The 20,912-nt window shown below is 44.6% G+C and overlaps 1 protein-coding gene across 1 annotated transcript; it reads right to left on the bottom strand.

The window, feature by feature from the left end:
- Nucleotides 1-1,363: 1,363 nt before the first annotated feature.
- ECRG4 (ECRG4 augurin precursor) lies at nucleotides 1,364-20,596 on the bottom strand. Its single transcript, XM_008498101.2, has 5 exons — nucleotides 20,430-20,596; nucleotides 7,068-7,194; nucleotides 6,318-6,365; nucleotides 3,681-3,838; nucleotides 1,364-1,733 (listed from the first exon to the last, which is right to left on the bottom strand). The coding sequence occupies exons 2-5, from the start codon at nucleotides 7,168-7,170 to the stop codon at nucleotides 1,572-1,574; spliced, it is 471 nt and encodes a 156-aa protein (XP_008496323.2). The 5' UTR covers nucleotides 7,171-7,194; nucleotides 20,430-20,596; the 3' UTR covers nucleotides 1,364-1,571.
- Nucleotides 20,597-20,912: the final 316 nt, after the last annotated feature.

Raw genomic sequence — 20,912 nt, 5'->3', positions numbered from 1 at the left:
AAGGAGCAGCTGCTAACATATTTGTTCACTTTGGCTCCCTTGGAAAAGAACTCTCTCCCTGGAGGTGTTTCTGTAGGGAACTGGATAGTGCTGGGTTGGCTCTTCTGGACCCAGTCCATCACAAAACAGAGGGGTGAAGTGAAAGATTAGGGAAAACACTCATTAAGAAAAAAAAAAAGTGAATATAAAGAACAGTGTTACCATGATCCATGCTTTGGAAATTTCTTGTAAGCTTTAGATGACAGACATCTAAAGCATTGATGCTGTTTTCCCTGGCTGCTATAACTTGAAGTATACATTTCATTTCTCTTTATCCTGGTTCTTCAGCTCCTGAAGCCATGGAGCCATCCAGCCTTCCTCACCTACCCCTATCCAATCCTCTACACTTGTCAAGCTTCAGGAGTGCCCTCCCCCACCAGCCTCCTCCTGAGGCTTCCAACAGATGAAATCTTCATTGTAGGCTTAGGTCTTTGTGAGGACTTTGTCTTCCTCATGAAGGAGCAACATAGCTGAATTTGCTGTGGTAGAATTGTTGCTCTTAATACACATCAACCAACCCCCCTTTAATCCATAGGCTTCATTAACAATTGTTCAGTCTCTGATATATTTTTATGCTCAGCCTGATGTCCACAGATGCCAGTTTGAATTGGGGATAGAGGAAACTTCATGATAGGAAATTATGTCTAGAGACTGTGTTGGGTGCTGTCTGATGCTAACTTCATTTTAAATAGCTTTTTGTGTTTTTCCTTGCTTCAAACTAGACTGAAAGTTTGCAGCTAAATGGAAAGGACACAAAGGGGACTATTGATCAAGGAACATTTGGGTTATCATGCCTCGGAAGGGTTGTGGGCCACTCAGGTTAGATGCTCTACATCTCAGCAATTACTTCTCAAGTCAGACTCCTGCTTTGAGCCCTCTCTCTGGAGCATCCTCTCCTTTCACAGGCTTTGCAGGTAGATGAGCTCCTCTGCACTGAATTCAGCTTTTATGAACATGTGTTCTTGCCCCAACAGGGAGTGTAGAAGTGTTGCCTCACACAAGTTTTGAGGGCTGTGCACAGTAGATATGGAAACAGCAGAGGAGTCAATAAGGCAGCTCTTCAATTGAGAGGGATGTTTGTTGGGTTTTTTTCCTCCCCCAAGAATAATTTGATTTATTTGTTGACAGAAGACTGAATGAGCGGGGACACCTGAAATGTATTGCTTTGTATTATGTATTCTGTATGCCAAACTAGATGATAAAATTCAATTCTGCAGTTGATTGTAGGAAAGCAAATGAAAAAAAACCTGTTAAGAAGCAATCTGTAGTAATACAATGGGCATGAAACTTGCTGCTAAAAACTCTGCTAAATAACGGCAACCTGTTTATTTTATCAAAAAAGCTTTATTTCTATCACACCTTTATATAGTGTATTACTAAGTAATGATAATTAAAAAGTCATGTTGCTTTCTTCAAAGCCTGGCAGCTCCTTTACTCTTGCTGTTTCACGTGAATAGAAGAAAAGCAAGGATGCTCAGACTGAGGGAGGACTCAGCCTCACCCAGGCAGCAGCTATAGCAAGATAAATGGCATCAGTAATCATCATAGTTGACAGCTGCTCCATGCCTGAAGGTGTATGGATCTCTTGGACCAATTGGTGAATCTTCATCATAGTGGTGTTGGTAGTGCCCACCATAGTATTCATTACGAGCACGCCCCAAATTGGTCCAGTAGGACATGTCATCTTCAAATTTCTGCCAAAAAAAAAAAAAAAAAGAAAAAGAAAAGAATTGCTTTCCAAACCTGAAACTTTACAATGAAGAGAGTGAAATAGAAGTGACAGAAGAGGGACCTTTTGTCTCTTTCAGAAATCCGGTTCCTTTGTGTATTTGTCAAAACAAAACCTTTAGATAGGTGTAGGGACTTACACCCGCCTTCTCTGTGGGATTATCAGAGCCCTGGGTGCAGGGATTGTCCTGCCCAGCTCCACCTGGGAACCACCCCCACACTCTCCCCACTGTAAGGTGCTTCAATAGACAGCATCTGCGACTTCAACAGGCACCTTAAATATTTCTGTTACCTTTTCAGTGGTGGACTATAAAAACGTTTCAAGGTTTTGTACTTAAAAATCTAAAGTTTTGGTTCCCTGCTGCCCTGATGTCCCTGAGTCAAAGTGGAAGAAAAGTTTCACTTTATGCATGTTATCTTTCATTCCCATTTAGCAGGGGTAAAAATGAAGATACAGCACAACCTTCTAGCTATGGAAATGTAGTAAGCAGTTCAATTCTACTCACAACAGCAGAGGAAAAACTGTGTGCAAGGATATCACATACTTGCCAAGTCAAAGCCTTTCCATCTGAATGACTCTTTGGAAATATTTTTGGCTGAGATTTGGAAAAAAAAAAAAAGGGGGGGGGAGTTTTGCAAAATACACAATGGGTAAGTATGGCCCAAGTCCTTTGCTGGAACAAACAGTTATTTCATTGTTAAAACTGTGTCTTAATACTCAAGAAAACCTACAAAGTGGATTCATTGTATCCCACAACAGGCCTCATTTCATTTTTTGTAATGCACACAGGAACTCAGAGGAAAATTCATCTTATCTGCATGGTTTGTCCTTGTCACCTCCGAGTATTTGCCTGCAGCCTTTAATTTCTGATGCATAAAACCACTTTTCCTTTTTTTCCTATCACTATTGAGAGGCGAGGGGCAGATAGAGCCATGCTGTTATAAAGTCATTTTTATCTGCATAATGTCCAGGAGCAACAAAAAAAAAATGTACCCTTCATTCTTTTAATCCAAGCAAAGGATTATTTTTTTAATTGTTCCAGCTTTGAAAATGAGTGCATTCATCTTCTAAGCAATCCACACAGCATGAAGGTCCACGATGTACTCCAGCTTGCCTGCGCCAATGCAATCCCATTACACGTATTCATGCAGCTGACACGAGCCAAGAATTCAACATTTATTACTATTTTTACCTCTTGTTAACATAAAAATTATTCTACATGTGGGACTGTGATTAAATACACGTTTTTCACCCAATTTCAGCATCCCGTTAGCAGAACTTTGTGCAGAGCTGGGAACTCTTGATTCTGTTATAGTTTTTTTTTACAAATTAACTGTTTTTTTTTTTAAAAAGTATTCTTCTTGTTTGAAGAGAGATTGTCTGCACACTATCAAATGTTTTTTCCTTTCACATTTAGAGTCACCCCACAGCTGCTGGTGCATTTCAATAGTCAGGAGCTGCCCACACCATGGAGGCACCAGGCTTGCTTTAGGTACATGTTGTTGGTGCAGTTCCACTGAGGGATGCCAATCAGAGCCAGCTTGGTGTGGGTTTCTCAGCATGCTGAAAACCCAATTGATTAGCTTGAAGCTGCCAAGTTAATTTCCTGAAACACGATTGATTGCTTTGGGCCTGGCCACCTGTTTCTCAAAGCAAACTTTGTCTGGCTGCAATTTATTAAGCTGAAGCTCAGTCGCGGGCAAGAACTCTCTGCAAGAATTTAGCGTTTCTCTATTAACAAATTAACTCAGAAATCTCTAACGAGTACAGATACAAAGAAATCACCCCCTCTGTGACCAGAAACAGGGCAGCTTCTCCCTGGGTGCCCCCGTGGCTGTGCATCCATCTCCTCAGCCTCTCAGGCTGAAGCCCAGCCAGCTCTCAAAAGCTTTCTGCTCACTCCCTCACTCACCGCTTCGTCGAATCCCAGGTAGAGGAACTGCTGGTACCACTGCTGGACATCAGGTTGGCTCCGGTCCCAGAGCTGGCGCCGCTGGCGTCTCAAGCTGCTGAGGAACTCCTTGGCCACCGTTTCTTTCACTGACACCTCGGCCTTCGTGGCAACGGGGGCTGAAATTAATTCCCCCACAAAAAAGGCATGCCAGGAAATTTTTAGTCAGCCCGAAGTGTGTTGCACCTGAAATTGCTTCTCACACCGTGCCAGTACCCAAGAATTGACAGTGTAATAGGACTTTGCAGTTACACTCACTCTCCTGGATTTTTTAAAAGATGCTCCGAGCTCAAAGACAGAAATGAAGGAATAGATAGAAAGAATTTCTTTATGGAGAGGGTGATCAAACACTGGAATGGGCTGCCCAGGGAAGTAGTGGATTCTCCATCCCTGGAGATATTTAAAAAGAGACTGGATGTGGCACTCAGTGCCATGGTCTGGTAACCGCAGCGGTAGTGGATCAAGGGTTGCACTTGATGATCTCTGAGGTCCCTTCCAACCCTGCTGATTCTATTATTCTATGAATTTAAATAAAGAAGCCCAAACTGAATGAGAATAAACACACTGTATTTGTGCTTTGAGGAGGGAAGAGGAGACTGGCCTCTGCACGCTGCTGTTGCAGAAATGGAAATGAAGATGAGAAGTAAAGTTAAAGAGCCTGAAGAAGCTGGAGACATTTTGAACTTAGGCTGAAGGGAGGCTTGCATAAAAAGATTTTTTTTTCAATTTGTTGTGCAAAAATGTGGCTTTTAAATAATGAGTGTTACTAAATGCCCTGTATGCCTGAAAATAAAAGCCCATCAGGCTTTCATAGCACATATCTTGGTGAATATAGGGGAATGCTGTTGACCTGCCAGGCCTAGATGTGCTGCTGAGCCTGCCCCACACCTGAGAGGCTGGCAGTTTGCTGCGGCTGCTAAAATAATTTACTTGCCTCCAAAAGGTATGGATCCAAAAGGACTGGCTAAGAAAATGCTAAGAAAAAGGAAATGGTAAGGTGTGGTATGATGTTTGGTCTTCCTGTGAAAGCAGAAGCATGTGTAGGAGCTGGAGGAACACCTTGGCTTCAGAGGGTTCATTGCAATGAGGGAGAGACTGGGAATATGGGTGTGGATGGGGATTTTCAGAGGATGCAAGGGATGAGACTGGGGCTGAAGGGGAAGATGGGTGGAGATGCAGAAACCGCTGAAGCAGGATCACAGGGGGAGGCAAAAGGCTGCAGCAGGAAGGAGATGGAAGAGGTAAAACCCATAGCTGAGTTGATGCAGGAAGAGTGGGAAACAGCAGGCTGCCCTGCAGAGATGAGCTGGAAAATGATCACTCACTGTGCACTCGAGCTGGGTGTTATTACTGGGAAGGGGGACAGCAGAAAAAATACCATGTGAATGAGCCTTCCACAAGGGACAGTGACAGCAAGGGAGCCAGAACTCTGTGCTTGGCCTGCTGGATTTAACACAATACTAGAAAAGGGGAGTGAGGCTGGAACTAAGGGGCTCCTTATTTCCTCCACCAGACATTAGAGGCTTTTGCAGTTCTTCCTGGGTTGGGCTGCTGTGTCTGCAGTGCCAGGAGGCCTCTGCCTAGGCTGTCTTTCTCACCACGGCACCCAAACAAACCAGCTGAGTGCTGCTGGGGTGCAGAGATGGCAGCTGCTGCAAGTGGTCACTCTTATCTGCATGCAAGCATGGCAGAACGGTGAGGTAGGGAACCCACATGTAAAGCAAACAGCTGTGGATGGGGCACACATTTTAGGCCTGGCAAGAGGTAGTGGGTGATGCTGGGGGAAAAAAAAAAAACAGTGAGAAATGAGGCAGGCTTGCAGAAAGTTTGAGTCTCCTCTGGGGCGGGGTGGTGTAAATTCTTTGCCTCAGCCATAGAGAAGGTTGAGGGGAAGTAACCAAAACTTTTGGGGTGTTTCAGCCTGTGAACCATCTGCTGCAGTGCTGCTTGTCCCTGGCCAGCTCTGTTTCTACCCCCTTCCCTCAGTCTGTGAGCTATCCAGTGCATCTGCCCACTGGGCCCTCAGCCATCATCTCTCCCGTAGAGAGAGCAGTCTTCCAAGCAGGAAGCACACACGGGGCCAAGATGACAAAGGGAACAAGTCAAGGCATCATGAGCAAGCCCAGTTTGCACATTTTCTCCTCTGCACCTGAGCCAGCTGTATTTCCATGCATTACAATTCCTTAGAAAAGCTTGTGACTTCTCAGAATAAACCAGACAAACACCACGTCTGCCTCACATACACAGGAAAAGGTAGGAGCCACACACTGCATAGAGCAAAACGCAGAGATGCTGCCTGAGGCTGGGGACCTTGGTTGCCTGAGGGGTCTGTGATAAGCAGAGCATCCAGTACCAAGTCCCAAATGGACATGCAGGGACCGGATCTGTATGCACAGAAGCTTCTGGTGTTGTGTGTAGTGAGAGTGGTTGTGTGCTCCTTGCTTGGAACTTGGTACAAGCTTGGTGCTTGAACACTGCTCCTCTGAGAGCCCTTCTTCAGCTGGAGACAGTGACAACAGGTTGGGTTGGTGGCTTTGACTGATAACAACTGCCTCAAAGGAAAAATGTGGGAGAGCACTTTGCTGCCTCTTCACTTACCTTCGCGTTTCTGAAGCATCAGTTTAAGCTTATTTCCCCTTGAAACATCTAGACAAGTAAAAATAAAACAGACATTGACTAAGAAGAAAATAGAAAGAACAAAGAAAAAGATCATATATTGAAAAATACTGAAAGTATTTCTGTCATAGCTCCAGACCACCACACAAAACTTCAACAAGTTTTTCCCAGTACCTCCCTTTGCTCCTGTTTTCGCACTCGAGCGCAACATACTCTGCAGGGGAGCTTTTGACACTCCAGCATCTTCTCCCCAGCCCTTCTTGGCAAGGAAACCCTGAAACTGGCCTTATTCACCAATTAAATGATAATAATTTGCAGCAGAAGACTGCACCCTGTGCCAGGACCATGCCAGAGCATCCAGGGTGGTGTGATAACCCTGGAAAACCCTTGTCACTGAGCGAGGGGCTCATTAACGACTGGACCGCTTCCAGATTTTTCCTTGCAGCCTGTCCCAAAGCACATTGAAGCTGTCATCCTGCTGCAGCCCTTTCCCAGAAGGTATAGGAGGCTTTAGCCGGGCAGGAGACCTGTCAGTGCTCGTCTGCTCCGAAACGCTTTTATTGGTTGGGGGAAAATCCCTTTAAATAAGATGCTGAACTCGCACAAGTTTTGGAGAAACTGAAAACATTCACCCACGCGTGATGCCAGGCTTTTTACTCTAATTCCCGGGATGCGAAGAGGCTCCTCCTCCCCGCACTCCCCACCCCCGCCCAGGCTCAGGCTCTCACTCACCGGGGGCTGCGCAGAGAAGCGGAAGGAGGATGAGGATGAGGATGAAGAGGAGGAGGGCGGGGGCGGCCCGGGGCAGGGTCCGGGGGGGGCACGGCGGCGGCATGGTGTCGGCGGCGTCGGAACCCACCTGAGAGAAAGGAGACGGACACGATGGATCCGGATCAAGAGCGGTGGAAAGGGGAGCAAGAGCCCGCCCCACGCCACGGGGAGGGGCGGCGAGAGGCGGCCGGGGGTGGGGGAGGTCCGGGGCAGCCGTGGTCAGGGAGCACGCCCGGCACCCCTTCTTTGGTGTTTTTTTTATTTTCTTTGTTTGTATGCATTATTGGTTTGTTTTACTTGAGGTTTTTGGGTTTGTTTGGTTTTGCTTGTTTATTGTTTTTGGTTTTGTTTGTTTTAAGGGGGGGCTTTGTGGTTGCACATAGTCCGGTGTAACAAGCAAAGACCTTTTACAAGGGCATCTAGTGGTGGGATGAGGGGGGGTGGTTTTAAACTGAAAGAGCGTAGATTTACATTAAATATTAGGAAAAAATCTTTCCTGCAAGGGTGGTGAGACACTGGCACAAGTTGCCCAAGGAAACTGTGGCTGCCCCCTCCCTGGAAGTGTTCAAGGCCAGGTTGGATGGGGCTTGGAGCAACCTGGTGGGAGTTGTCCCTGCACTAAATTAAATGATTTTTAAGGTCCTTTGCAACCCAAACCATTCCATGATCAGACCTTTCATCAATTCATACAGGATATTCTTACAGTGGAATTAAAAAAAAAATAAAATAACTGTAGCGTGTTATTTCTCTGCACATTCAGCTAGTTTGTTAGTTGCCTGTCAAAGCAGATGGAAATTGAGAGATTGTCTTGGTGGGAAAACAAATCAAAATCAACCAAATGTGGCTTAGTTCAGAGGTTTTTTTCTTATTCTCCCTCTCTGCCTGCCTCCCTGCCTCCCACGGTCTCTCCATCCCTCCCTTCCACCCCCCACGTCCACAGAAAACCGCATGTTAATGTTTAATAATTTAAATTGTATATAAATTAATATTGATAAATCAAATAAATAATTTAATAATTATTAAAAATGCATTTTAACTGATCAGCTTTAAATAAATAATTCAGATTTATTTTTCTACATATAGACAAGTTTAGCTTTATAGTAAGAACTCAGGGTCCAAAAGCCAAACTGACATACTAGTAAGTCCTTGCTCAGCAGGGTCATAACTGTAATGGTGCCTAAATTTATTCTACCTTTTCCTACTTCAGTTCCAAGCTCCCCCTATTGAATTCAGCTTCTCTAAGCTCCTTCCCCTGCAAATGCCAGAAACACCCCAGACAAAGCTTAGTGAAATCCTTGCCCATCCTTGGACACAAAACTCTCTCTTCCCTCACAGCAGAGGCCCACAGCACTCAAGAGACCAAGGGTTTCTTGGCTTCTGCTGAAGCTGTGCCAGGTAAACAGCAAGGGAGGGCAGGAAGGGATTAGGGGGGCAGGTGAGGGTGAGCAAGGGGGAGCCGGGCTCCATCTGTAACCTATTTGTGATGTATTTGGCAAGCACAGGGGCTGAGGCTCCCTGACCCAAGGATTGTTTCCAGATTGGTTGTAGATTAACACACACACAGAGTATATATATACACTGTATACAGTCTAGCTGTATATAAATATGTGCATTGAATAGATGTGTGTATGTGTACACACGTGCGTGTGTGCGGTGAGGGAGCCGTACAGTGCTGTGTCAGCTCCCTGGGATGAGGTGTGGAGCCCTGAAGTGTTATTACAAGCACAGCTCATTAGCTGTGGGAGTGGGACAAGGCACTGTGGATGGCTTCACTGCTCACTGTGAAATGCATAAGTGCACAGGATGGTCCCTCAGCAGTTCCCCAGGCTGAACTGTCACTCCAAGGTGCCACCCCTGATTGCCTCATGCATTGCTCCCCTTGTGAAAAAAGTACCTGGAGCTGCAGCCAAAGCCTTTCCTCTGCTTCCCTCCATCCCCCACCGTCCTCAAGTCAGTGTTCAGGCTTCTCTGCTCATCCCAGTGAAAGTGGCAGCAGCTTAATAGGAGCAGGGGAGGAACACCTTCCAGACCCCCATGGTGAAACCAGCTCAACTCCTGCACACTTGAGAACCAAAATTAGTCTGCCCTTGCTGCCACTGCTTTTGAGGGTCTTTTCTCTTTAGCCCCATGTTTAAAGTCTCAGCAGACTTAATGCCCATTTTTCAGAATCGATGTGCCCTTTCATGAGAGGAAGGTTGACAGCTTCTTGACTAAAACCACCCGAGGCTGTTGCATAGCTAATTGCAGAATACAGCTACGACAGACAGATACGTAAAATACCTACATCATGAAACAGCCATGATGTAGGTAATATATAATATATATAGGTAATATATATGGAGGTAATATATAAAACTAGGGCAGTAACTCATAAATATTCACTGTCCAGTTCTATATTGCTAGTGGCAAAGGGTGTTCTGTTCAGCTCTCGGGTTTGTAAGAAGACTCGTGTGAGAGCTGGGGGTCTGCAGAGCTTCAGGTACTTGGTGCCTCCAGGCCAAGGGATTACAAAGCACAAAATCTCTTCTGGATACCAAATACATCATGATGACTCAAGAAACTGCCAAGATAAAGTGCTATCTGGTGAAAGCCAGAGAATGGATTGACTCAGGTGCAAGGTTATTGTAGAAAATCATTGCTCTAGTGGTGGGAGAAGTGATTGACAGAAGAATATAATGCTCAGGGTTAAACTGAGTACTGTATCTTCCCAGAAGAGGTCACTTTCTCAGTTCAAGGAACAAAAGTAAAAAAAGTAAAAAAAAAAAAAATTGTTTAAAAAGTAAAAAAAGTTGTTTAAAAATACAACATCATTTCTTTTCAAAGGCAATGGTGACAAGTGACTGGTCTTTTCCCAATAACAATTTTTGTTTCTGTTCCAGGTTTTTTTAATGAACTAAAACAGTGTTGCCCTGGTGTTGTAGAAAGACACATCTTTTTTCTGCTGAGCTTGCTCCTATTGCATCATTATTAGAAGTATTTACTTTCAAGTGAGTATCCATGCTTATTGACATGCCTGCAGTGCCCCTTTCTGCTAATTGCCATGTAATAACACAGCTGTTGCATATTCAACTTGGACACTGCCATGTTTCCTGGGAACTCCCCATCAACAGTGACATTTCTTTCTTTAAAACATGTATTTCTTCAGCATGGAGGGGTTGAAGGCTTGTCCTAGGGCTCACTTTGCCTCAGCTGGCATGCCAGTGCTGGGATGTCTCTGCCAGCTCAGCTGCACAGCATCATCAGGGGCTATAGGTAAGCAAGTCTGCTCTAATGATGTCATTCAGTTAAATGTCTCTCATCACTACTGGTACCAATGACAGCCTCCAGGTGTCTAAACTTTGTTGAAAGATGTTAATTAAGGTTGTCAGCAGGACTGGTCCCCAGCCAGCTCTGGGATGAAGAGTGGTGAGCAGTGTGGAAAATTTTGCCAAGCCCCTTAGTGAAGTGGGGACAGGTAAGAGGTGGGGTGCCGGTGGCAGGACAGTGGGATGGAGCTGCTGGGTCTCACCACTTCCCCAGCACAGGGCTGAGCTACTATCCTGCAAAACCTGAAAATCTGGGAGCAATCCAACAGAAAGCCACACTGAGCCTGACCTTGAAAAACAAGAGGCAGGAGCCAGGCAAGGAACTCACTGGAGCCTGAGAAATGTTGAGCATGAAGCCTACTGCCAGCCAGCATTGGCTTTGGAGCCTGCAGGACTTTGTGAAAGGTTTTTGGGGTAAGAAGATAAGATTATAGATGATTTTTTAAACAGTTCTGTGACTTGATGCTTGTTTGGTGAGTGCTCAGCAACCCACTTTCCCTTGTGTAATTTCCAAGTTTATGCCTGGTGGTTTTAAGTCCAGGAGCCATGAAAGGTCCCTAAAGTGGTGTGGGCAGGAGTGGCTGTTTAACTAAACTGAGCTAAACTGGGAGGGGGGGAAGAATTTTGACCCCAAATAATCACTGAATTCTCAAGTGTCTGAATTCCTTTATTATTGTACATATTACCTAAAGTTAATATAAAGAGGTTCCTAAATGGTAGGCACCCCTGCTTTTGCATCTCATCACAGTAGCTGCTGACACAACTGTGTTGTACTCATTAAAATGTAAGAGATAGTAAGGGCCATTCAAGGATCCAGTAATGCAAAGCACATAAAATTGTGCTAAAATGTTGATCTTGGTTTCTCCTTCCTTTAATAGGCTTCATGTTTTCAAGCGTTTCAACCCAATAATGTTCTTAAATATACTGTAGATTAAATGCTTAAATAATCACAGGACTCCCAAAGCTGGATTTTCAAGGGTAAAAACCAAGAAATATAAGACTTATGATAAAATAGTGAGGGCTGGCATCAGCTTACTAACTTAGCCAGCAAATACATAATTTGGAAATTGTCCAGGGATTGCAGGAGACGACACTTCATCTTTTGCAAAGAAGGACTGAAGATTTTAATAATCCACTGAGACCTCCCATTTGATCAAGAATATGGAAGCACTGAATAGTGTCCCCATCACCCAGAAAATTGTTATTTTTCTGTTAATGAGGTTTTTACAACATCTCCCAACCAATTTACAAAATGCCCTGGTCCCTAGCCTTAGGACAGAGGCACTTGGCACTCGAGACTGTTTTCTGCAGCCTGTTCCAAGAAAACCACAGGAGTCGTGTTTTTCTTCCAAACAGAAGGAAGAACATTTAAGTCATCAGTTAGTTCCTTCCAAAACATTTTGAGTTTCATACTGTTTTTTCCACTGCTTCAGAGTCCTCCTGATAGCGATAGCACCAGCCTCAAATCCTAGGTCAAACACCTTTGCATTATGGAAGGTTTCTTTGTGGCTGGCTGTGAGTCTCCTCGGCCTCACACAGTGTTTGTGAAACATTTCATCCACTGCATCTCCCCTGGTAGCACCACTACTTTGGTCCATGTCATTAAGAAACATTAGTGATTATATTTTCCATAGAAAATAGCTTAAAATACAGTATTTTTTCTCCTCTGGCCACTGCTGGTATTTTTTGCAGCTCTTTGCAACTCTATCAGATAAAAAATAGTGTCGGTCTGTCCATTCTCCTCCCTTCTTTAACTGCCTGAGATACAGAATTAAGCTTATTGCTCTCATGATAAGCACAGTGAGGAGCAGGTTTGTTCAGCAACATTATGTCACTAAAGCTGCTTCCTTTCCATAAAGGGATATGAAAATTATCCCTCTAAGAAACCCCTCTCCCTTTTCTCTTCCACTGCCTTCAGGAGTTTAGAATAACCCTGGAAGCATATGGCAAATCTGCAAGTTAGGTCTAGCAGGAAGGGAGATGGAGAAGGTCTGTAATACATTAAAAGGTCTCTTTTTACCACAGCCTGCTTTAATTTGACTCATCTTTCTTTCACTGCTCTCCATAGGGACTCTTCTTTTTCTGCTTCAAAACCTTGTTTCTTACCTCTCATTTCTGAGCTAGTTTTGACTTGTCTTCATCCCCTTATTTTATTATTCACATCCAGAATGCACACACACTTAAAAAAAAACCAACAAAACCAACCAAAAAACCTCTGTAAATACTCAAATATTAGTGAATGCGAAGTCTTAAAAACCTTGATTTTATCAGTTTGTTTTTAGCATCCTTTTTCCTACACATTGTAGATTGTAAACATTTCTGCTCTTTCCCCAAAACTCTGAACTTACTCATGGGGTTCATGGTTCTTAGGTAACAAAAAAACCCCAACAATTTGACATTGTGCTACAGCATGTCACCAGTGACTGGGAAATACTCATAGTGATCAAGCCCTTCCTGGAAGAGCATCCTACACCACTTCCAGCTGCTCTGCTCCAGCTGCAATGGTTTTCCCATTTCTCAAGCCCCCAACCAAATCCTTAGCATGAGATCACTGTTTCCTTCCTCATGCTTTACCAGAAATCTGGTTTGGGGACCCAGCACCATCATGTCAGCAACTCCAAGACTGGGGAAGCAGCAAGAAGAGAAGTTTCTTGCAAGGCTCGCTGCCTTCAGACACTTGGGCACCATCACAGCTGGAGGAATCATAAAATGGTTTGGGTTGGAAAGGACCTTAAAGATCATCCAGTTCCAAACCCCCTGCAATGGGCAGGGACACCTTCCACCAGACCACGTTGTTCCAAGCCACATCCAGCCTGGCCCAGAACACTTCCAGGGAGGATGCAGCCACAACTTCCCTGGCCAACCTGTGCCAGGGTCTCTGCATAGGGAAGTTTACAAGCAGAACCAGTTTTCTTCCTGAGGAGCAAAGGGCTTCCAACAGTGACAGGTTAGCTGTACCCAAGGTTCCCTTCCCTGTGCCTCAGTCCCCTCAGTCCCAGCAGCAATTTATGACACCCTGGGTGGCAGGGCAAGACCTGTGCATCTCTACTGCAACCTCACTAGCCTGGACATAAGCTTCAGGGACCTGCAGGCACATAGCACGTGCCTACTGAACATGTGCTTTAAAACTATTTTTTTTTTTTTTAAATGGGGCAAAGGGGGGGCATTTTCCTGGGGAAGGAAACGAAGGACATCTCAGGGAGCTGCTGTTGCCCCCTGCTCAGTTGAAGCTGCTGTTTCAAAGCACAGGAGCTGGAACATAGCCTGAAGCCTGCCAGGCATTTTTAGCATAAACAAAAAACCCTGCTCTGCCCAGCCTGACTTCTCAGGCAGCTAGAAATCACATGGGCTGAAATTTTCATCAGCACGACCAGCCTGCCCGAGGCATCCCCCCGGCATGGAAAATGTCAGCCCAAGCGGTCGAAACATGGCCAAGGCACCTGCAGGGGAGGGCAGGTGATTGCTCTCTCCTCGGGTTGAACATGAACCTTTGGGAGCTTGAATAACAGGCACCATGTCCCAGCTTCCAGCACACCTCTCAGGTTATCAGAGCAGAAACCTCACTTGTCTTCCTGATATTATCACTGTGTGACCCTACACTCCTCTTGATCTGCTCTGTGATCGTTCTTGCTGGCTCTGCTTTATATCTGAGCTTTCCAGTTTCACCAGTGCCCTGCCTAATCCCAGACTGTGAACAAGCCCGTGCCTCTGTTCATCTAATGTTGGATTGTCTTTCTGATGTACTGTTTGGTTTGTTTCCAGGAGAAACTTGTTAATGCTGATCGAGTGGTCTCTCTGCTGCTGCTGTGTAGGAGACCATGACATTTCTTGCCAGCCATATCCTGGGCTGCATCAGAAGACTCATGCCCAACAGGTCAAGGGAGGTGATTTTCCCCATCTACTTTGCTCTTGTGAGACCTCACCTGGTCCACTGTGTCCAGTTCTGGAAGGACATGGAGCTCTTGGAGCAAATCCAGAGGAGGGCCAGGAAGATCACCAAAGGGCTGGAGCACCTCTTCTATCAAGACATGCTGAGAGATTTGTGGTTGTTCAGTCTGGAGAAGAAAAGGCTGAGGGAGATCTTGTTATGGGCTTCCATTATCTAAAGTGGGGCTACTGGATATCTTGAGATTAACTTCTTGCAAGGGCATGTAATGATAGGATGAGGGAGGGGGGAATATCTTCTGACTGAAAGAGGATGGACTTAGGCTAGACATTAGGAAGAAATTCTTCACTCTCAGGGTGTTGAGACACTGGCACAAGTTGCCCAGGGAAGCTGTGGAAGTGCTGCCCCTAGAAGTGTTCCAGGCCTGGTTGGATGGGGCCTTGGAGCAACCTGGTCTGGTGGGAGGTGTCCGTGCTCATGGCAGGGAGGCTGAACTAGATGATCTTTAAGGTCCCAAAATCCAACCCAAACCATTCTATGATTTTTAAATCTTGCTATGTGAAGCCCCACTGCACCTGGCTGTGTTACGGTGCCAGGAACTTCAAAGGGTGTTTTGTGCCAACCTGGCAGTACAGCAGCTGCTGGGTATGGAAATTTTAAGGGGAGATTTTTTGCCTGATGTGATAATTTAGGTGTCCATCCTGCAAGTATTCATGTACACATGTATTTTTAATAAGAGCCCTACAGAATCCCACTTATCTCAGAAATACTAAATCCCAGCCTGCTGCTGCTATGCCTGGATGTTGCAAAATGCTGTTTTACAGAATATATGGTTCCTATGGAAAGGCAGGCATTTTGTCCCAGGGTCTTTTTTCCTCCTGGTGTTTGGTGGGTGGTGGAGGGGAACATTGCTGGACTCTGATTCTGAAGCCCAACACAAAGCCTGACCCAGCTCACAGCTATACCCATTAGCTCTGTCTGTGCTGATAGATAGGGCTGCATGACATCTCAACTCAAGCTGGCTCTCCAACACCCAAGCAGAAGAAACTTCCCACATTTACTCATGTAGACAGGTCTCCAAAATCTCTGCTAGCTCCTCTAGGCATCAGCATAATGTCTCATAGGCTCTGGAGCTCCTGCCATTGGGAAGGGGTGAAGCACAGGAGCCAATGCACTGCCATGCATCTCCAGCAGGTTTTTTCCTTATCATCAAAATGTCCTGGTGGGCAAGACAGCCCTTTTTAGGACAGATCACTCAGTTTTGGGCCAGACCAGGGATACAGTTTAACCAGAAAATCAATCTGTTTCAGAAAAAGGAAATCTGAGGATGCAGTTCTTCAAGGTCAGGTGAGCAATTTAATTGCTCTGCTACCAAAACACAGAAGTCTTGTTCAAGATCTGTCAATAAAAACCTTTGTTTCCATTGTTTCTATTTTTTTTTCAATGGAGACTGCCTATTCCACAAAACTGCAGTTGACTCTTTGCTTTAAAAAACATCTAAGCCTTCTCTTTTCCAGGATGAACAGACCCAGTTCTCTCAGCCTTTTCTCATATGGCAGCCTTCCCAGTCCCTTAATCATCTTTGTGGCCCTTCTTTGGACCCTCTCCAGTCTGCCCACATCTTTTTTTTGCATAGTGGGGACCAAAACTGACCAGTTTCAGGTGTGTCCTGACAAGTGCTGAGTAGAGTGGGATGATGACTTATCTCTGCTGGTGATGCCCATGTTGATGCAACCCAGTATCCTCTTGGCTTTCTTCACCACCACAGCTGCACACTGTTTATTGATATTGAGCTTGTTGTCCACCAGGACCCCCACATACCTTCCCATAGAGCTGCTTTCTAGCCAGGTGGATCTCAGTCTGTGCTGCACTTCTGGGTTATGTTTTCACAGGTGTAAGATGTTACACTTGTCCCTGTGGAACTTCATAAGGTTCTTGTTAACCCACTCTTCCATCCTGTCCAGACATCCCTGCAGGGTGGCTCTCCCATCCAAAGTGTCCACTGCCCCACACAGTTTGGTATCATCAGCGAACTTCATCAGGGTATGCTTGATCCCATCACCCAGATCACTTGTGAAGATATTAAACAACATTGGGCTTAATATTGATCCCTGAGGGAACTCCACTTGTGACAGGTTGCTTGTGACAGAGCTATTGAGGGGACTTGCTGACTGTTTTTTTTTTTTCAAGGAAGAGAAACTGTGGGAGCACAGATCAGTCATACTTGGAAGCATGAAGAACCTGATGTGGGAGCACATTTTACAGAGACCTGGTCTGGCTGAGCAAATTCTAGGCACCTGGATGACAAGAAGAATTCTGGTTCTGTTGAATCAAATGCAGCATTTCTCCTTGGGCTGAATAAAGTCAACACTTTACCCCCAGTTATTTCATATGAAATTTTTGTCATGGGGTCTGAATCGGACACTTCATGAGAAACAGTGTTGTGCTAAGAAAAACCAAAAACCCAACATAAGCAAATAACTCAATCAGTATGAAGCCACTGAACATGCCCATGGAAATCTTTCCATACTACTTATCTTACTGCACCTGTTAATTTATTTTGTACAAGCCAATTTTTTAGAAAGAAAGGACAGAAATACAAAGAAAGAAGAGAAGAAAAATATCAAGTACAAAGAAGAAACACAGTGAAAAGAGGGCTTTTTCTCTTTATCTGGGGAAGAGGAGGATATGTTTTAAGCTATCTATTTCAGTAAAGCAGCCAGACCCCTCAAATCTTCACTACTGTCACCATTCCAATACAGGTCCCATCAAACCTACAGTCTCAATATGTGAAACAATCCATCAGTCTCCCCTAGCCAGGGAGAAATCCCAGTGCCCAAGGCACAGCTTGATTTCTCTGCAAATGCACAGACAGCTCCAGGCTAGGCTGAAAGAGAAACAAAATAAACCACAGACTGACAAAATACCTTCACTGCAGTTTCATTAAAGACAAATTCTACCATTTCTTATTTCATGAGGTTTCTCTCACATATTTATCTCTAGTTTCTGCTTAAACATCCTGTATTTTAATTTAAAAATAAGCTCTCACATACAGAGAACTTAACTCTTCTATGTAAACAAACAATACAAACCAGGAATACTATGCAAAGATCTAAACACATTCTCTGCATAGCAGTATATTGGAAAATGTATCTGCCTTTTCCCTGCCTGGACTATGTGAGTAGTTTCGGGAATAACTTATCCAAAATGATCTGAGGCTGAGTTTGTGACAAACCCAATTATAATTATGAAACATGTATATTTTGTTCAGTAACATTTGAATTCTGTGCACGGCAAAGGTTTCCCTTCTGGAGTGCCTCTAATCCAATTGGATGTGTAATGGGCTCAGAGTTTAACTTCAAAGGAAAAATACCAGATCAGCATTAACAAGCATGTGGAAAGTGTAAGACATTTTCCTTGGACAACACTGGAACAACTTCAGAAGGAGTGTCTTGGACTGTGTGGATCTTTCTTGATCATGAGGAGGGTTTTTTTCTTGCTAAATGGCAGACTTGTCACAAGTAGAGTGGGGTGATGACTTACCTCTGCTTGTGATGCCCTTGTTGATGAAACCCTAGGACTTCCCTTGACCCTGAAACACAAGCCTATACAGGAATGTCAAAGGATCTGAATTATGGGGTGGTCAGCCCAGAGTGATGTCTTCTAGTCTTAAAATCAATGCATCTCTCCCAGATGTGACAGGAAAGAAAAGGCAGGTGGTAGCAGAGAGTTTGTACATTTAAGAATTCCCTGTGAAACTGATTGCTCCAAATGAATACAAAAATGCCAGCTGAAGCCAACTTTCTTTCAACAAAACTGTTACCATTTTCCCATCAATTGTAAGACAGTGTCTTCAAGCAACACCTCAAAAAGGATGACAACTGATGGCAGTGTTATGAGGAGCAGAGGGGTTGCAGGTGAGCAGCGGGGCAGGCAAGGGGTGGCAGCATATCAGATCTGAAAGACCAAAGTGCAGAAGCGGGACTCTACTCTGCAAGGCCTTGGCAAATTACATCTATTCCCAGAGGTCAAAGGCTTGTGCTTCTGCCTCCTGCTCAGGATGAAAGCTGCATGGCGAGTAGTAAAAATATTCTCTGCAAGCACAGGCTTCATGAAGCAGAGTAGCCAAGAGGTGCATTTTCCCTCCACTACAGTGAGACTCAACCCTCCAACTGGCTGATGCCACAGGGTCAGACTGACATAGGGGCTGATCTTCCCTATAGCTAAAAATCCAGGTTTGATCCACACTCTGTTAAGTGTTCGGTTCCCAAGGCTTCAATATCTTTCCTCAGTAACCACACTTGATGGTCAGTATTTTTGGAAGCCATTGACACAGCCTTAAACGTTGGTATCTCATCTGTGTTTATAATCAGAGAGCTCCTCATCTCCGTACATCTGCATTAGCATTCACAGGGAATGAAGCCATATTAAAAAAAGAAAAAAAAGAAAAAGACATTGAGTATTAGACCTCTAATAATACCCAAATGGATTTATTACAGAGTGTTAGTTTGTTGCAACATCCAAATGAACATTCAGGAGAGAAGCTCCAGAGGCTGCACAGTTTTCTTTAGACAGCCCTTCTGTACATCATTAAATCTTGCCGATAATAAGACAAGCCAAGCACAGAATGCAAATATTTCTGTATTTCAGCCTGTGCTAAATAAACGTGTTTTTTTCTATTGTTTTTTTTAATGGCAGATGTTTCCCTTTGAATCTTGCACTAGCACAGGTCATTCTATTGTTGTCTTAAAATTCTACAAGTGTACTTGAATGCAGCTGAATAAACTGCCATGTTCAAACATCCAGACAAGCAAACAGATCCCTGCATGCCGATTTTTCTTTTGTAAAACAGTGTCTGTCCACCACCATCCCCTGCATTTGTTGAGGGATGATGTTCTTCCACTCTACTCTTAAATTAAGACCTTCTCTAAGCCAGCTAAATACCTAAAAGTGTACAGTAACAGACTTATTCAGGCGAGCTCTCCTCTCTATTAGGCATTTTTCTGAGGCCAAGAACAGAACTTGAACTGAAAAAAAAAAAAAAAAAAAAAAGACTTTGGTAGGTTTTGGTAAGAGTTCAGTTCAAGAAGCTCAGAAAAAAATCCGTGCCTGATTTAACCACGTGTCTCCAAACAGTAAACACAAAACAAACTGCCTTGCCCCAGGTTCCCCAGCCTGCCAGCACAGTATCTCCCTGCATGGCTGCATTACTTGGGGACCTGGCAAATTGTCACCCATGACCACTTTTATCAGTCCAACCAGAGGGATGCTGTGGCTGGGCTGAGACACAGTTACCCTTGGGGCACTAGGGCTACAACAGGATCACTGTGCTGGCAAAGTGCAGCTTCTGCAGACCTGGCTTAAGTCCTCACACTATCTGGGCTGAGGGCTGCTAAAAATCAGCCTCAGGAGGGGGTGGGCAACCTAACTGTTAAAAACCTTTTAACTGATGAACAGACTTGAGGATTAAAAGTACACTGCAGCCACTGCCTTCAGCTTGCGTCCAGGAATTACTGTGAACGGAGCTGCTCAGTTGTCAAGCTTGCTTTCATTAAAAATACTTTACCTTTATGCCCCAAACACAAAAATCTTAATTGCACCCATAAATGACTTTTTATGTCCTCTTGTATAGCAGCAAGTTTTGAAATGTCATCTGACATCTACAAAAGTAAGCACACCATAACGCATCTGTGCTACAAAACTGCAGCTTTCATAAAGGTAGTGATTTTTGGTTGCTTCCTTGTTGTTGTCAGATGCAATGAAGAAAATATTAAGAAACACAAAAAAGAATTACCTGAGACACTGCTAATAATCCTCTGTCTTTACTCCTAATATTTTCAGCTGTTTCCTCTGCTATGGAGCATGCATTTGCACCCCTCTGTGCGCACACACACGCACGCACGCACACACAAACACGCACACGAGTGCACAGAGGGACAAAGAGCATCCTTCCAGTAAGCAAAATACTCTGTGTGAGGCTACAGACTGCTGAAGGCTAAAACATTTCTTTACGACACCCTGCAGTTGTAGTCAGGGTGGGAGTAAGAAGTTACAATAATTTTCTCTAAAGAACACAAACGTTTTTTGACATCCCTCCTCTTCCTCCACCAAACAAGCATTTTATCAGTTTACCTTTAAAATAATCTTCTTCCTGTCTCCTTCCCAAATGCCTGGCCAGGGGACAGAAGTTCCTCTTTATTTCAGCATGCCGTGCCTCCTGCAGACAAGACAAGAAATGCCTAAGGCTGAGCCAGGGGACTGCTGGGGATGCCGGGCGTGAAAGGCGCGTTGATTCTGCCTCTCCCAAATCCCAGCCCCTTGGCTGCAGGCGTCTGCCCAGTGCTTCCCAGACCAAGTGCAGGGAATCACATTTCTGCTTAATCAGGCCCGCTGCCTGCAGAAAGATGATTGCAAGCAGATGTACCCATGTTCTCATGTGAAAAGAATTTGGGTTTTTTTTGTCGTCTGTACAACAAGCAACCAACACCAGGGAGTATTTCAGGGTTCTGTAATTTCTTGCAGGTGTTGGGAGCCAGTATCTGATGGTGAGGCAGAGCTGAGACCCAGCATGAAGGAGATGTGTGAAGGGATGGATGGCACACCTGGGGTCAGAGA

The sequence above is a fragment of the Calypte anna genome, chromosome 1, assembly GCF_003957555.1.
Source record: "Calypte anna isolate BGI_N300 chromosome 1, bCalAnn1_v1.p, whole genome shotgun sequence".
NCBI classification, from domain to species: Eukaryota; Metazoa; Chordata; class Aves; order Apodiformes; family Trochilidae; genus Calypte; species Calypte anna.
This window is presented reverse-complemented; position numbering and strand designations above follow the sequence as displayed.

What these genes read in the sequence shown, in the direction of transcription:
- ECRG4 (XM_008498101.2), bottom strand. Translation starts at nt 7,170, where the DNA reads ATGCCGCCGCCGTGCCCCCCCCGGACCCTGCCCCGGGCCGCCCCCGCC. An exon ending in GATGCTTCAGAAACGCGAAG is followed by an intron (nt 3,839 to 6,317) that starts GTAAGTGAAGAG and finishes AATTAATTTCAG; the next exon opens with CCCCCGTTGCCACGAAGGCC. An exon ending in ACCTGGGATTCGACGAAGCG is followed by an intron (nt 1,734 to 3,680) that starts GTGAGTGAGGGA and finishes TTTTTTTGGCAG; the next exon opens with AAATTTGAAGATGACATGTC.